The 17,910-nt window shown below is 36.7% G+C and overlaps 1 protein-coding gene across 2 annotated transcripts in view; it reads left to right on the top strand.

The window, feature by feature from the left end:
• WASF1 (WASP family member 1) overlaps positions 1–17,910 on the top strand; it is an 87,646-nt gene that overhangs the window by 44,423 nt on the left and 25,313 nt on the right. For both annotated transcript variants that reach the window (XM_066315243.1, XM_066315242.1), the window contains exon 2: positions 14,268–14,428. In XM_066315243.1, coding sequence (XP_066171340.1) covers positions 14,296–14,428 — 133 coding nt within the window. In that variant the 5' untranslated portion in view covers positions 14,268–14,295. The remainder of the gene's footprint in view (positions 1–14,267; positions 14,429–17,910) is intronic.

The raw sequence follows: 17,910 nt of genomic DNA, 5'->3' as shown, positions 1-17,910 counted from the left end.
AGGTAGGTGATTTAAACCTATGTCTTCCACTTTCTAAGGGGAAAGGGCTAAGTAATAGAGGAAAAATGGAAAAATGCCTTTCAAGTGACCAGGACATTAAACTGTAAGAACACATATCTAATTTTCTATTCAATAATTCTGAAAAGGGTTTTATCTAATGAATATATACGTGTGTGTGTGTGTGTGTGTGTGTGTGTGTGTGTGTGGTTTAAGTGCATAATTTTTTTCTGGGATTGAGATCTGGGAACTAAGTTCTGCCACTTGCAGCTAATATCCCAGTTTCTGGATAAGATTTAACTTCCTTATTTGCTTGCTTGGTTTCAAGTGCCTTCACACAAAAGTGGTTCGTGGCATAGTGCTTTTGATTACTGCAGTAAGGAAGGCATGAATTCATTCCTCTTAATCTTGTGTCCATTCTTTCATCAGTCTTTCTATTTCTTGAGTGAGTTCTTCAAATATCAGGCTGTTTTTCAGGAGGCAAGAATCATCCTACCTTTGGTGCCTGTTCTTCAAAGAGGGTGGATAGATTTAGCATGAAGCACATGGAGGCCTTTTTGATTTCCTGTTTGTTCTGTATGCCTTTGGTTAAAAAAAGAGAAAAAAAAGTGAATGAAATGGATGCCTCTTTTTAGGCACTTGTGATTTCTGGGGATTCTGTGGAGATTCAAGCGTTGACCTGGCTATGGTGATTTCCAGCTGCTGTCCTCACAGGCAGCTGAAGCAACTATGTTGGTGTCTTCACAGACACACCTATTTCCTATCTTTTCCTATGCTTGAAACCAGTATTTTGAGGGCAGCACCAATATTTGATAAGTTGCATTTTATACAGTTTTGGTCTAATACCGTGTCCTGAATTCTCTGAATTTCTACAGTTAGCATATCTTAATTGCAAAAGGAACTACTGAAATTATTGAGTTCTTACATTATCTACCTTTGAGGCATCTTTATTACTTGATAATTGTATGTACTAGTTCAGAGTCTAACAATTCCAAGCTATCTTTCAGAGCTCCCTGTAGAGACAGCTAAAGATAATCTCATTTCTACATCCCTGTTCTTTCACTATCTACTCTCTGCTAAATATTTGTTAAGAGAGAAAGAGCCAACTTTATTAACTCCCTTACTGGATCTGCCCTTCCTCATGTCTGGCTGGGCTAATCTTTTTGCTGTATTGTATCAAGAATAAGCAGATTGACTTTCTTTTCCTGTATGTGTTCCCTTGACTCCCTTGAAGGAGCCAACAGGGATGTGTTGTCAGTGTTTCCCTTATCATAGAAGATGCTATGATAGTCTCATGGAATGGGTCTGAGGATGTTTTCCCTGCAGACTGAGAACACCTTCTTTTCCTTGATAAATATGTACCTGCAGGTTTTTTGGTCATAGTGACTTAATCCTGTTGATGCCATAAGCCATGTAGGTGTACCTTTACTGTCTCTCTGTTAAGAAGTCTGATGTAAGGTGAATGCACAACTGAAAACACTCTTCTGACCAGTGAAATTCCCTTGAAAAGCTTCCAAATGGGACTAGTTTCTCTCTGCTTGAAGCTGAGATGGCATCTCCAGTTTGCTGACTGTAGTTTTCATTTGCATGGATGTATTTCCAAGCCCAAATCATAAAGTACAAGGATGTGTGAATTTCAAAATGTTGTTCTTTCATGTTTGTGCATTCGGTTATTTAAGCCGGTAGCTCTAAATAATAATTGTTTGATGCATAGCAGAAAACAAAGACAAAAATTTTAAAAATCAAGTTTCCAAACCTGGAGTCAAGAAAAGGAGGTGAATGCAGTCATTCTTTTTCTGTTTGTCTGATTCCTATTTCATCTCAATATTTTGAAGTGACTATCAAATTTAAGAGAAACTTCATAGGGAACAGATATTTGAAACGTTGCTGAGCTCCTGTACATATTGTTAAAATTTATTTCTTTGCAAATGTTACGGGCAATGGAAAGGTGACAGTGTTAGTTTACATGTAAATAGCTAAAGGAAACCAGAGAGAGAAGGCATTCTACAGATATCCCAATTATGGGAGCAGCTTTAGTTAAAGCTCACGATCAACCATGACATGAAAGCCTTGAGAGGACTAGCTTTAATTAATTCTAATCTTCAGAAAAAAATTAGTTTTCTCATCAATACTTATTCATTTCATGGCAAGAATACTTCTCAAACTCAGGCATGGACAGGGAAAATAAATGCTGACTATAATTAACTTGAGTATTTAAATTTAGGGGAAACTGCTTATGTAAATAGGAGGACTTTAAATGCTGCTTACAGAATTACGGAGAAATCTAATTTTGTCTGGAAAATAAGTTTTTCCTTATGAGATATTTTAAAGTGTTTAAATTGTGGCTTGCACAAATTATAGAATATTAAAATTAATTTATTAAAATACAGCACATTTAAAAATCTTCATGCATGTAATCCCTACTTGCTACATGAATTTGCTAAATGTATACTGATTCTTTTATATAATGCTTCATTGGTCTTATGATAAAAGGGCAAATAGCTCACATTTCTTCTTAATAAATATAGGTATGACTAGTTTCCTTGATTTTGTGTAAAAGTTTATTTTATCATGGGAAGTCATATAAATCAGGCTAATAGAAAAAAAAAAACCTTTCTGTTGCAAGTCCTAAATTTTGTCCTGCAAAGAATCTCATTTCATACTGAAAGGACCAGGAGTTTGAGAGTCTGGAACTCAGACCTCAACCTTCAAAGGACATCCAAACAAGAAACTTAATTGGGGGAAGAAAGAATTTGCAAGATTGAATTGATGTAGTTGAAAATTTAGAATAGGCAATAGAAACCAACGATGTCATAATTAAAAGTATTCACGGGACATAAAATTAATCTGTAGTGGAGAGGACATCTATAGATAACCTAGTTCCACACCTTTCCCTAGGCCATGTTTCACATAGCCACATCCGGCCTGTTCTTGAACACTGCCAGGAACAGGGCATCCACAGCTTCTCTGGGTAACCTGTCCCAGTGCCTCATCACCCTCACAGTGAAGAATTTCTTCCTAATATCTAATCTAAACACTAAATAACTATTTAACTGTAACTATTTCTGTTTAGAGCCATTCTCCCTTCTGCAATGACTATGTGCCCTTGTAAAAAGTCCCCTTCCATCTTTCTTGCCGCCCTTTTTAGGTGCTGGAAGGTCTCCCTAGAGCTGTCTCTCCTCTACACTGAGCAACCCCCACTCTCAGCCTGTCTCCATAGGAGAGGTGCACCAGCCCTCTGATCTACCTCTGTAGTCCTCATCTGGACCCCTCAATTTTTTTTTCTTCTAAATAAGAACAGAAATTTATAAATTAGTAGAATTGCTAGTACAGAAAGAGTGTGACATCTATAAATACCTGAATGTTAAAAACAATGAGAAATAAGAATTAATGTATATTAAAGTGTAGGCAAACAAAGCTCAGAAGGGAAGAGGGAGAATTGACACATTTTTTGTATGTGTGATAAGTAGTTAGGTGTAAGAAGTTACCCAAGAAATTACTGGAAATATCCTATTTAAGGTGATGATATTTGAATGGAAACATTATTGTCTCTAACAGCACTTCACTGCATAGAAAACAGGCACATCTGAGTCCTCCAGTCTTTACTTAGCAAGTCTTTAACTCACTTCAGTGGGGAGTTTTGTTGTTACACCAAGTGAAGGAGGTAATGATCTGTTTCTAGCCTGCCACAGTATAAATAATTATTAAAATAATATTTTAAAATTATTTTATATATTATAATAATATAAATCGTTATTAAATCATGATCAGTGTTTCTGGACTGTGGAATATTTAATATTGAATATTTAATTCAAAAGTAAACAACTTCTCTGTAGCTGTTATTACCTTTTTTCTGCAGCATGACTCTTCAAACATATAAAGTAACAGAAATGGCAATGGACAGGGAAAAACCTTTCTCTGCATTGACATTTTTGCAACCAATCCTCTTCTCAGGAATTTCATTGTTCACATGGGGGGGAAATTAATCTACAATGAAACTTAGCTAGTAGTAATAAGATGATTATTACACTTCTTTATATCCCACTTGATAGTTGGTATATCTTAATTCTTTCTTTAAAACTGTGAAAAAGAAAATCAAACCCAATAATCTGTCATTTGTGGGTTTGGTATCTAAGCATAAAATGCATTTTGGCAATTGGTGCCATAGCATAAAGTGCAGGGAAGATTTCCACCTTAAATACATTACTCCTTTGTGGCTCTTGCAGTGCTAATATCACTTCCTCAAATCTCTAATAATGTGGTGTGAAAAGCTGCAGATAGTCATTGTTGACACCTGTTACTTAGTTTAGTAAGGGCGTACTAGTTAATACAATGTGTATCACTGCTGAATTAGTATACAGGAATTGCATGAGTAGCTCCTGCCTTGTGTGATGTTTCTTAGTTACAGCCCTCCGTACATTGGTCAAATTACTCCTGTAGATTCCCTACTTTAATTTTTTTTTTAATTAAATAAAATGCAATTTCTTTCTCAGATTCATCAGTAAGATCAACACAATGCCCAGATTCTTGTATTCACCTTCCTTCCTTTCTTTTCTCACCAATGCACAGCAACTCATTTCTTTTATTTTTGGCACATCATAATTTAATATTTACCCGTTGTAACTTGGCACCGAAGAAATAATTATTTCCCAATCACTTTGCCTTCAGGGGGTTCTCCACTTGTATCTGGGGAAAAAGGGCAGTTTGGTCAGCAGGGGGGAGCGTGTCTGTGTTTCTTTGTAAGGACAGCCCCGTTGTTAGGGCAGGACACTGTGTGTTGAATTCTAATGGCTCGGTGCAAGAGCCAGCCTGTGTGGAAGGGGCAGCGTGGGAGGTGTTGGCTGAGATCAGCAGAGCCCCAGCTCAGGGCTCCCTCGGAGTGAGGAGCTGTGGAAGTTGTCCGGACCGTGCCGATGGAGAGCGCAGCTGTTCAGCGCCGTAGCCAGGGTGAAACACCTCATCCCCCCGGTACCTACCAGGCTGCTTTGCTCAGCAGCCAGGAAGTTCAGGTACCTTTTCTTTAAATATTTATAATTTGCTGCCACAAAATATTGTCCATTCGAAAGCAGGTTGTTGTATCCGTGCAACGGAAGTAATATTGGCATTGATTTTTATGTGCATTTGGTAGATTTTGTAAGATTGTATAAGATTTACGAGGGCTTGTAATAGGTCTTATCCTGGATTGGCGAAGGACTGTGTAACAAAGGTAACTGTTAATGTATGGAATATTTCTTTTCAAGGAAAATTGTAGAAAATTTTCGAAGGTAGCATGTTATGATAAGATATACTTAAACCACAAAAAAGGTGCCTTTAGTTCTGGTACTAAGGTTTTGATTTTAAATTAACACTGGATTAGTTCTCTGTCTCTGTCAAGACTATAATAAAGAGCTTTTGTTGCAATCTATCATAGGGCTTTTGTGTTATACACTATACATAGAAACTGTTAACAGGAAGACTAGATTAATGCAGAGAGAAAAAATGTCATCAGATAAAACATAGGTCTCAAAAAGCAATTTCAAGTTCCATACTATGTTATGCATTAATACATTTTTAGCCTTTGGGGAAAAGAGGAAAACTTGTAATCAAAAATTAATTTAAGCATTCTTGGCTGTACCTAAATTAGAACCCAGGATACTTCCAAAATTGTTATTAATCAAATGACCTGACAGGAGCTCACTAGGAGAAAATTAATGAGTACAGGCTATTCTGAATAATATTTAGTAATGCTTCTAAGAAATTTTGCAGCTCTTTTTCTAGTTGTACATATAATAATAAAAGATTTCTATTTTGAGGTAGCCATATGAGTCTGTACGTGTATGTTATACAAATATGTTGTGCATATGCTTTATATTTTTAAAATTACCTTCTTCAGAAAGCTTAATAGGAATACATGTGCAAGAAGTCCTTATTTTTTCTTGATTAATATCTTAACAATGAAGTGAGATGTGGTTCCATATAACTTAAATATTTCTCCATTAACATATGGACCCTCTTTTTTTTTTTTTTTTAAACTATATTTGAGATTTTTGCCTGTTTGGGTATCATAATTCTCATTTTTTCTGTGAACTATTCACAAGATTGATTTTGTAAGTCGTCATTGTAATTTAGGGCTGTATTGCAAGGAAAGATATTGGTAATTAGTATTTTGTGCCTTTAGGATTTGGATTTGAAGAATGCAATTCTGTTCTATCCAGTTTCTGGTTATTTACTGGTTTGTTAATTTAAAACATGACAGGTCGTGAAGGGTTTGGATCATCATACATGTAACAAAAGTTTTAGTTTTGAGATACTAAGAAGTAGAATTGTAAGGAAAACCAAGCATAAATGCCAATTAATTCACATCTAAGATCTGGAAATCCTTAGTGATGTTATTTTATTTTTAAAATAGATCTATGAGAAGTTTTTTTTTATTAGAAATTTTTGCCTTTGTGTATGCTGTGTTTTATATGTAAAATGTATTTTGGAAGTAAGCTGTTACACAAAAAAAATTATATTTTTTTTATTTCTATTTTTGCTTAACATACTTAATGTGAAGGAAATTTTTAAGTCTAAGTGTTTCTTGCTAAAGACATGCTACACGGTGCCATGTCTAACTTTGTGCATTGAGTTTTGTCTGTAAGCCAGAAGTGTAACTGGCTTCGTGCCTTATTGCCCCCAGCAGTCCTGCTGTTCAGAGTAGGTAGTGTTGAACCTGATTTGCTTTTGATGGGTTTTTTTTATTTTTCCAAGAGCAATTTGATTTTAAATTTTTCTTCTTTGTTAAGACAAACAGTTATTAGCAAGATAAATAACTGCAGTAATGATGGCTGGATTTTTTTTTTTTTTCTGTAGATTTGTTAAGGTTGACATAAATGACTTAAAAGACACCACAGTAAGATGGAAGCTGTTGGGAAAGTAGTTGGAAATTATGGAAGTAACATTTGATGCTTAATAAATTGACAAATCAGTGGGTACTTTTCGTATTCTGGAAAATCATAGGTGAAAACAAAGGAAGAATCTTCAGTTATGTGAAATCAAGCTGATTTTAACCTCGTAAAAAGAACCTGTCTTGAAAAGCCACAGTTAGTAGGCTGGTTCTCTCTGAATTGTTTGAATTCCACTTCATTAATAGAAATTCTGCTTAACAATAGAGATGAGATTTGCAAAATCTCATGCTGTATATTTCACTCTATTGCATTTTGCACTTCTCTCGGGGGAAAAAGAAACCAATATTGACCTGAATATTCTCTCCTTGTATTTAGGATACCTTAAGTTTTTGCTCTGTACATGTAATCAGAGTGAAATTTTTGGAGAGGAGGGGAATGTATAAATGATGGTGACAACCTCTCCCACCTGTATACCAGGACAAGAGGGGCCAGGTGGGAGGAATTCCAGACAAGTGAGTAGGGACACTGAGGAAAGCCCAAAGTTAAAAAGCGAGTTGTAGCTGGAGAGTTGAAAGGTAAATGATTTTCCCCAGCAGAGTGGGAAATGGTGTGCAAGCCCTGAGGGCTGGACTCACAGGGTGGGAAGTGCTTGCTGCCTGCTATGATATTGCATTTTGTTACTCAGAGCTCATTGACTTGACCCAGATTGCAGTTTCACTTGCTGAAAATATACTGGTGTTTCCTCTCAAACTTGTGATAGTCCTTGTAATTATGAACTGATATGTCAACTTTCTCCTTTGAAATGTTGCTGCTGTTTCTCTTAATGAGGTTGTATGTGTTGCATTGCTACTGGGGAGTTGTATTTTGCACTGTTGCCCATACTGAGAACTCTGCTGACACTGCCATCACCAGAGTCATCTCAGTGACAGTGGCTATTTAAGATTTTCTTGAAAAGCTAATTTATCACAGATAAAGCTCTTAAAAGTCAGCATACAAATTATTAATCATTCAATTTCTTTCTCTGCATAGCTTGCCAAAATTGCCTTCACTCTTAACAATAGTAATTCATGGTGGTCACAAGCTACATAGGGCTTAAAATACAGCCTTTTTTTTCAATGTAAAAAATTATTGCCTTTTTTTTTTCATTTGTTTAGCTGAGTAAATATTAAACTTTTAAATTTTGTCAAGGAAGTAGATGTGGGTGTAGGCTGTAGTTTGTGCCTGTAATCAAATCAAAATTGATTTTCAAATATTTTTTTCATGTGCTTTAAAGATTAATGTGCAGTTGTGTGCGCAGGTGTGCATACAGGCATGGGGGAGAGACTCTAGTCTTGTGATAGGCATCTGAGAGAAGATTAGCTGGATGGTAGTAGCTGAAAAATAATTTTTTAACACTGTAATTATGCCTTAGAGATTGAGTAGAACTCAAGTCCTACTCGTATTTTTGACTGTGCTCTCTTTTCTGCTTATCTGATGTGACAGATGTGCTGAGATGATTACAGATTGTTCTACAGGAGGAAAATATTAATTGCCACAGACAATGAATACAATACAGAAGTCAGTCAATAATAAATACAGAATAAATATTACAAATTAATTTTAAATATATTTTATAGTTATGTGAGGTAGGTTGTTTTCACAATCTGTTAATTACTGTCTTGCTAATCAAATGCTTCCTTATACAATGTTATTGAGCTAGAGGATTCAGTGACCCATTGGCATATAAATCTATCCCTAAATAATCTTACCTTCAGTTCAGCAACAGAATCTTACCTTCAGTTCAGCAACAGAATATTTAGAGAACATTTTGAGAGACTGCTGTTGTTATTACTTGGGGAACAGTATTTTTTTATATTTGTGAATACAAATAAAATATTAAATATTTTGTTAGTGACTCTGTGGTTTAATTTAAAAAGAAATTATTAACTTCCATTCTATGCCCTCTGTAAGCATTGCTCCTTAGGTTGACCAAACTCTTGTGACCAGTGACATGACTCAAGGAAACAGCATCAAACTGAGTCAGAGGAGGTTTAAATTGGATATCAGGGAAAAGTTTCTTCACCCAGAGCATATTTGGGCACTGGAACAGGCTCTTCAGGAAGGTGGTCACAGCACCCAGCTTGTCTGATTTCAAGAGGTGTTTGGACTACACTCTCAGGCACAAGGTGTGATTCTTGGAGTGTGCTGTACAGGGCCAGGAGTTGGACTTGACAGTCGTGATGGATTTCTTCCAGCTCAGGATATTCTGTGGTTCTATAAATGTGTAACAGCTTTTTTGAATAGGCAATCTAATATAGGAGGTCTTAAGATGCAAATAATTCATTTTACGCTCTTTCTTGAAGAGCAGTGATGTCAACATCACATTCCAGTAATATAGTCCACATTTATTTCACTTTTTTTTTTTTTTGTTACAGTTAAGTCTTTTCCTAATTAGTTGGAGTTGGAAAAATTTTTTGAAAGTGAGTTGCAGAAGACTGAGATTAGGGAAAGGTTCTAAGGAGAAGATTTTTCATTCTGCGACACGGTTCACAACAAAAAGAGTTTCAAAACTGTAATTTTAACACATTTCTGTTGAATTGCCAATTTAAGATGTCAGTTGTCATCTTGTCAGTTCTGCTATGTATCCTTTAAGGGATGTTAATTGCCTTTAGAGTTTTAAAATTGTTATGTTGACTCAGCAGTAGGTGGTTGTCTGGCCTACTTTGTTGAAGGACACCGCACTGTAGGTGTCTGTTTCTTTTTAAACTTGTACCTGCAGTGAGATCTGCAGAAAAACAAGGAACACGAATTCTTTGCACATTTGCCTTTCATAGTAGAGATGTGCATTATAAGAATATCATCTTTGGATTTTCCACAACTACTATGACATATGACATCTTGTAATTTAATTTAAAAAAATTTGCTGGGTGAATGAGCTTGTTTTTTTAAGTTATGCATCCTGATTTTACCAGATTTGTTAGTATATTTAAGGTTTTTTTATTAGCTTGTATATAGCGTAGATGCAGTTAATACATGATTATGTAAGCAGATATAAAAACTATTATATATTCTATTTGAGTTTCCTAGAGTGGGTGGGGGAAGTGTTAAATTGATTGTTGCATTTGAAATTGTGGTCTGTTCTGCCAGCGGCTCAAATGTGATCAATTAAATGGGGCATATGAAAGGCATTGCTGTTGCACATTTTTAAAGGAAAATTACAAATAGTACTGTAATACTGAGGTCTAAAGATACACTCTAGAAATGGCCGGAAATAAATTTGACTCCATCAAAGCAAGGGCATTCAGTGCTGGACTATTAGCATGTTATAGGAAAAATAATAGATTAGTATCTTTCATTAATGCTAGGAAAACAATGACACTTTCAGTAAGGATGAAATGTTATCTGAATCAGAAATAAACTTTCATTAATAAAAGCCATGTGATCGTAAAATTTCATTACTCTTCTGAAAATGAAACTGTTGTGTAATTTAATTTCTAGTTGAACTGTTGGACAGGTTTCCCCATCTAATTGTTGTGCTGTCATTCCTACCAGTCTTACTGTACTCGTTAGAAAACCTGAATCGTTACTGTGACTACTGACATTTCAGATTTTTCACAAGCTTCTAGTAAATCATGTGACATTCCTCCCCACATCTTTCAATTTGAAATATTTCTACAGGAGGGTGTGGAAGGCAAAGTGGTAGCTTGTTTCCTACCCCAGTGCATGCCCAGGGCCTTCTCTGAGCATCAGCAGCCAGGGACACTGTGCTGTTCAGAGCCAGGGGCTGTGGGGGGCAGGTGCCCTGAGAGCAGGTTTCTGAGCTACTGCCAGCGGTGCTTGAGAACTGTGAGACAGAGAAGAACCTCACTCACCCACTAAGACCCCTAATAGCTGAAGAGGACTGTGCAGCATACTCAACAACTTGCTTTTTTGATAAGAAATGTGATCAAATCTCATTAAGGCTGTTCTTCTGAAAATGTTTTAATTAGCTCTCTTTAGTGCTGTTATTCTGCTAGTTTTGAAGTAATAGGAACTAATTGAAAACTACTCGAACATTTTACCTAATTCCTGAAAAATCACACGTGAAAGCATGATAGCTTAACAAAAACATTAGGCAGGCGTTATGTACACACAGTTGTATTCTGTACTCATACTGGAAGCATTTGCGAGGGGGACGAGTTCGTGCCAGCCATTGTACAACTGAAGTAGCAAAGGGTTTTGCAAAGAAGATTAGAGTTGGCTTCTCAAGTGGATTCAGAGTGCTTCAAAGGATATATAGGAAGTGGGGCAGAAGAGTTTTCAATAGTGGCTCTCCAAAAGACATCGGCATCTCTTTGTAAAGAGAAGTTTCATTTTAAGATCACTGTGGACTAAAGTACAGTTAACTGAGTGTAAACTAGTGCTGCTTCACTTGAGAAGAGCTGCCTCCAAAGATTTGCATGGGATTGCTGGGAAGAGGAGGTAGTTGTGTCGGAGGATTGCCTTGCCTTCCTGGGTTCTGAGCTGGGAAGCAGAACTGAGCTGAGGGGAGGGAGACCTGTGTGACAGGAGGAGAGCTGTAAACCTCTGAGGAGGTGTCATGTAACCTCTCAACCGAGGGATCCTCTTATGCACTGACAAGCTGCTTCTCTCTTCTGCCTGGCTGGGGTTATGAACACTTTCCAGGGCTTACTTGGGAGTGACATGGTAACAGGATTTCATTTCAAAGGAGTGAATTTTTCCTTTGCTGCCCCAGTGGCTTGGGTAATGCATGGTTTGGGAGCTGGGGCTGGGGCGGGCAGGGAGGATGTGTGTATTTTTTTTGCGTTTTGCCTAAAGGATATAATAGATTGTAACAATGTCTTTTTTTTTTTTTTTTTTTCTCTATCACAGCTCTAAAGCTAAATAATAAACATAGCAATTTCAGAATTTTTCAAGTTTTCTTGTTATGACCTACGTTAGGAAAAACATCTTTTATAGGAGTGAAGAAATTGTGTGAGTGCAGTAAAGTTCCATTTGCTGTTGCACACCTGTTATTCCCTGTGTTGGGATCACTAGTTACAATTGAGAAGGAATCATCAAGACCTTCCAGTGGTTGCAACAAACTGCAAAGAATATGAGGTCCGTAGTGGACAAATTACCAGCAGGTACTTTTGTTGTATAGAGCATCCTGCGGCAATTAGTTCCAGAATTTATTAAAGATTGTGTGAAATGCCTTTTCCTTTGTTTAAGCATGTTTAAGTGGTATTTTCTTTTGTTGCTTCCCATGTTTTGTTTCTATGGGAGTCTGGTAAATATCCTCTCTTCAGGCTTTGCATAGTTTCCAAACATTAGGCATAATTTTGAAGGTGTCAGTTATATCTTCTGTTGTTTGTTTCCCTTACAAGTTTGTTCCTGTTTGAAAACTACACCTTTTAGCATACTTACTGCTTCTACTGCTACCTTTCCTTGTTATACTATGTGTTTGTGTAGGACAGCCACAACATCATTATTCAGATATTAGAAAATGTTAAAAGTGTGAAATTTTTCAGTGAAAATGTTTATTTACATAGTTGTTTGGACCATCTTTAAAAGACTTGTGTACTTGGTATTTATGCAACTCTGTCATTAAAGCAGTAATCAAGAAAGGGCTCAACTTTGGAATTAATATTTAATTGCTTCTGTAGAACATTGCTCATGTATCTTTTGTTGTGTTTCTTTGACAGGGACAGAACAGTTCCTTTATTTTCTGTTGGGGAACCATGATAATGAACCTGTAGTTAAGTGTTTGTGAACACTTTTTCTTTGCTTCTATCTGAGACAGTATTCAGAACTGCATTTTTTATTTTATTTAGTTTGTGTGTAAAGTCTAGCTTTTCACTACTTAGGTACTTAGTGACTAGAAAGATTCGGGGTATTTCTAGAAAATAAAACTAAGTTAAAAGCATAGAATATTTTTTATTGTTCTGTCAAGAAAATAAGGGTGGTAGACATGATGTTAAAATGCAATGAACAAGATGCAGTTAGATCCTGGAAACACAGAGGTGTTTCTCAGGTCCACTTAGGGATCCCACCTGGTCCCTCAGCTGTGAGCCCTGGCTTCAGTGAAAGAATATACTCCCAGGAAACGAGGCAAGGAGAAATCTAAGCAGTCTGCAAGGTGAAAGTACTCCTTTACAGTCACCTTTGCCTCTTCTAATTCATTCTCCCATTCTAGGTCAGCAAAATTTCAGGTATTTCACCTATTATGCAAAAAACCCCTTAGTTTTGACCAAGTAAGGATAACAGTGGCTAAATATATACTGTAGGGAAAATGCATTCCATGGCTCAACACAAAGCCCTGGCTGCATCTTGAGAACATTTTGGGGTAAAACTTCTAGGCAGAGGACAGATTAAAGAGGCAGGCTTGATGGTTGAGGAACTAGGACTGCATATGGGTTGCATTGGGAAAAACCCATTTTCCTTTCAGTCTGGAGAAAATGTAATCTCTTCTGCAGTGGGAAGGGAGAATAAGTTATACCAACACTGAATGTATCTATTCTCTGTATATCAAGTGGAAGTCTTGTCGGAGTGTTACATGACAAATGATGGAAAAAATACAGAATTTTAGGGAATCAGCTTATTGTGAAGAAGAATTTTAGTAGATGGGTCTTAATAAGCAGCACTAATAAGATGTGGGATGTAACTTGCCCTCTGGGAAATTCTTTCCTGTCAGTGTCATGGGTGCAGAAAATTACCAGCCTGGATTCACACCCTGTGACAATTCTAATGCTGTCTATAGAACCAGTAAAGACTCTTGCTGTATTTACCATTTGGATTTGCAAAGTGTGAAGGGGTGGGATTTCTGAGTCCTGGAGGACATTGCACTACAAGTCTACTGTGGAAATTTTCTTATTTGGATGATGCATGGTTAGCTGAATTGTCAGTAGCAGTGTAGGGGGAAGGAAACATCTCTTTCATTACCTTGACTACGTATGATTCAGAAGTGATGTTCATTAGAAGGGTGACTCCTGCTGGTTACATGGCATAATGAATGAATCATATCTACATTTCTACTGTAGTAGACAACAATTAGTTTGACTTTGACCTCATAATAAAAGACTTTTTGTTGGACTTTGCTTGCCTCGAATAAGGAAGTAGTCCATCAAGAACACAATCTTTCTGTAATGGTTTTGTACTGCAGAGATTTTCCTGTCTTTTTTAGGGCGGTGGGGGGTTTAGAAAAAAAACAAGAACTGTAAGAAATTGTCACTTCACCGGAATCTGAATCAGGTAAAGATTTGAAGAGAGAGAACAAAATAATCTTTCTTTGGGCAAAGAAGAAAATACATAGATACAGAGCAATGAATTCCATCAGTACTATGGAGATATTTTCATCTGCTAGGATTAATTTAACTTCAGACATAACCTGAATTTTAAATATTTACTGTTAAATTTATAACAGTACTGTGTCTATTTTCTTTGCAGGTCTGCTGGTCCTCTGATCCATTTCAGAATGCCGTTGGTAAAAAGGAACATAGACCCCAGGCACTTGTGCCATACAGCTCTACCCCGAGGTATCAAGAATGAATTGGAATGTGTCACCAATATCTCCTTAGCAAATATAATCAGACAACTGAGTAGCCTAAGTAAGTACCTTGTCTTAATAGCTGTATTTAGAACTAATATATTTATATATTTTACAGTCACAGTGTCTGAAGTATGAACACCTTTTCAGGTTCTCAGTAGAAAATTGTGGGTCTGGAATGTAGTGCTTTTATGTGTACTTTTGTGCTTTTGTGGACGTCTGGGAAAGAAAACTAGGACCTTTTCTACCAGCATGTCTTAAAACACTTCATCCATACATTTCTGTTACTGGTGGAATATGGCAGGAAAAGATAAGCTGGTAATTTATGAAGTCAGTAATTGCTAACTTTAGAGCAATTCTTGAATAGGGAATATTACTTAATGAGAAATATATCACTAGTTGCTTAATTCTTTCAGCTTAAACCCTTGGTCATGTTGTGGTCGTTCAGGAAAAAAGAAGAGTTACCTTTTGAAATAGTCAACCCAGACATGTAATTATTATATGGTATTTAAAATAGTTAAAGATTTTTCTTCCTTCTTCTCTGTCAACAATTGTACCCTTGGTGCACTTGAGAGGAGTGAATACTTCTCGAGCTCTGAAACTCTGAAGGAGTTTTGCTGAAAAGGCTGATCTCTGACTTGTTTTTTCTTCAAGTTACAGCAACTTAATGAGTTGTCAGATGAACCAGCATGATCACATTTTGAATTCCCAATAGTACAAGTGCTTTTTAACCACTAGGACATTATTAAAACTGCCAACACATTAGATATTTAAATGTGCATGTGTATATATATCTACAATGTGAAAAGTCTTTCAACTCCATCATTTTCTCAGTCACAGGTGATGTAGCCTAATTTGTTGATTAGATAGATTTAATTATTGGTTTGATGGTATGCTGTATGGTGAGTGTGTTGTGGCAGCCTTTCAAAGCTGTTAGGGTGCCATTAGGTGGAAAACTTAATTGAGGACATGGAATTATGGAATTGAGACAGGAATGCTTACAGCACATAAATACGAGCATTATTAATATAACTGCAGCAACAAAGGAAAATAACTATTTGAATACTTTTTAGTGAACCAAGAGCATATCATACCAGGATGCAGTATATGATCACCATCTGTGGTATTGGTTCGTTCTGCCAAAAGCCCTTTCCAGACTAGCTGCTCATGTACTAGCCTCCCCATCCAAGTAACTCTTATTAATGTTGTATTATTTTATTTTAGTTTGCTTATTTTAAAAATTCTTACTTGATTACAAGCTTCATCTGGGGAAATTTGCTTTCATAGGTGGCATGCCAAATATCTATTTGGCGTTTTCATTTGGAAGTATTATTTGACCCTAAAAAACCCAACAGTAACTTCTAACTCAACATCATGGGTCTCAGATTGACCTATTGAGATTCAGCTGCCTTTGCTGTGTTTTCCTGGTATACAGATCTTATATCTGATGTTGTATGTACTGCTGCTTATGAGAAGGTCAGGATGAAGCAATATTACAACAGAAAGAACTGTATTAAGGAAGAAAAAAGAAATTAATATAGATTGAATGCTTGAACATTAGTTACATGGTTTGCCTAACACATAGCACAAGGGAACACTTGCAAGGGAATGTAACTGTAACTGTGTAACTCCTCTTTGTAAAAGCAGTGTGGGTCTTCCCTAAAACATGCATTCATGTGTTTGTACCAGGTTTTTAGCTGGTACTGTGTATGTTTTCAACAAAAAACCACAGCCCTTTTTTTCCTACAATTAAAATAGAACATGTTTTGCAAAATAGACCATATTTCTCAGCAGTGCTAAGGACTGTTCTTTAAAAATGGGGGGTCATGTTACAAATGTTTGGGTACTTGTGAAAGTATTTTGTTCCAGAATTCTTTTAGCTTTTCTGCTGTTTATGATAGGAGCAATACAAATTCAAAAATATTCAGGAGTTCTGAAATAGGAATTTTGTGTCTCATGTTTAAACCCGAATAACCAAGTCTTCACTTGGCATGTCACTGTTAGGGGTGTACAGTGAGGTCTGCTGACATGCAGATAAATTTTAGTAGTTGCCTGTGAGTCACAGCCAGCAGGCATGGTTTTGAAGCAGTCCCCTGGCAACCAGCTTCTCTGCAGTCCTTCCCTTTTTGTTTTCCATGGATAATGTGTGTGTTTGAGAATCAGCCTTTAAGTTGTAGATGAAATGAGGCTTTACTCTGAGGGTGGAAACTGAGACCTCTGGTAGGGTTTCATTTCCTTTAAACTAAAGCTGCTTTTGCTGGTAAAGTTATGCAAATTTAAATGAATGGTATTTGACTGTTTAGCAATCAGTCATCTCTCCCTCTAAAAAGATTTTTTGTTTACTAACCCTCAAATAAAGGATCAATCTTCTGCCATTATGGTCATGATTCACATGACCAGGCAGTCTTAACTTTTCTTCTGACATGATATGGAGAAAGGGTGCTGTCAGGAATTAGAGCCTCCAGTACTCTAAACAATACCAGAAGTCATTATTGAGGAAAAATAGAATTTTGTAATGTAAGTCATTCGATCTCCATTCTTGGAGATATTAACAACTCAACTGGATTAGTTAAGCAGCTGGATCCAATTGGGTCTGCTTTGCACAGGGTGTTGGACTAGATGACTTCTGGTGGTCTTTTAACCTGAACAAGAATGTGTTTCTAAAATCTTGGATACTACATTTAAATAGGATATACAAGCAGAAACAATACCTATGAAATTACAGGAAATCTGTTTTCCTGTGTTTCAGTATCAAATTGGAAGAGCTTTACATCAGTATGTCAGTAACATCTACCATTAGTCTCCATGAAAATTATCAAACCTTTCACAGTTTATTTGATGTGCTGCTTCTAATTGTTCAATTTGAGAATTTTTTTGACCTTTAAAAGAAGTAGAGATGAAAGGATGAAATATTCATTTCTGCTTTGAGTGATAGTCCTTGCCTTTCTCCCTGGAGCATGAAAACATGTCAGTCTCTCTTGATGCAACTACAAAATTGCCAGTAAGTAATTTCTTTCCCCCGTCTATTCCCAGTCTTCTCTTACTTCATAAAAGGATCTGTTTTCTGACAACTTTTCTTAGCACTGTGGCAGAACAGAAACTCTCTGGACAGCAGCAACAGCTGTCTTGGTTTCCTAGCCATTCTTCCCTGTGTTTCTTTCTTTCTAACAGTATCTGCTTTGAGGGAGTGCTTACCTAATGTTTGCAGCAATATTGCACATACATTAGTACTCCAGTTCTCTATGCATTGGTGTATGTCGGGCCATAACATTCCCGCATACATGAAACACAATTGAGATCATTGTGCAGCTGTGCCATTGTTAGAAGGAGGATAAATAGTTCTCTTGTGTGAATTTAGCCTCATCATTTTGTTCACAGCTATTGACCAATCTTGTTTTTCCTTTTATTCAGCTGTTCCATGGACACAGAATCTCCGTACCACATAAGAAACCTAACTGATGGGGTTTGTTCTCAGCCCGTCTCTGACACCTCCATCTAGGGAGGAGAACATTTCTTTTTTTGAGTATGTGCCTTTAATGAATA

Source organism: Sylvia atricapilla, chromosome 3 (assembly GCF_009819655.1).
Source record: "Sylvia atricapilla isolate bSylAtr1 chromosome 3, bSylAtr1.pri, whole genome shotgun sequence".
Taxonomy (NCBI): domain Eukaryota; kingdom Metazoa; phylum Chordata; class Aves; order Passeriformes; family Sylviidae; genus Sylvia; species Sylvia atricapilla.
This window is presented reverse-complemented; position numbering and strand designations above follow the sequence as displayed.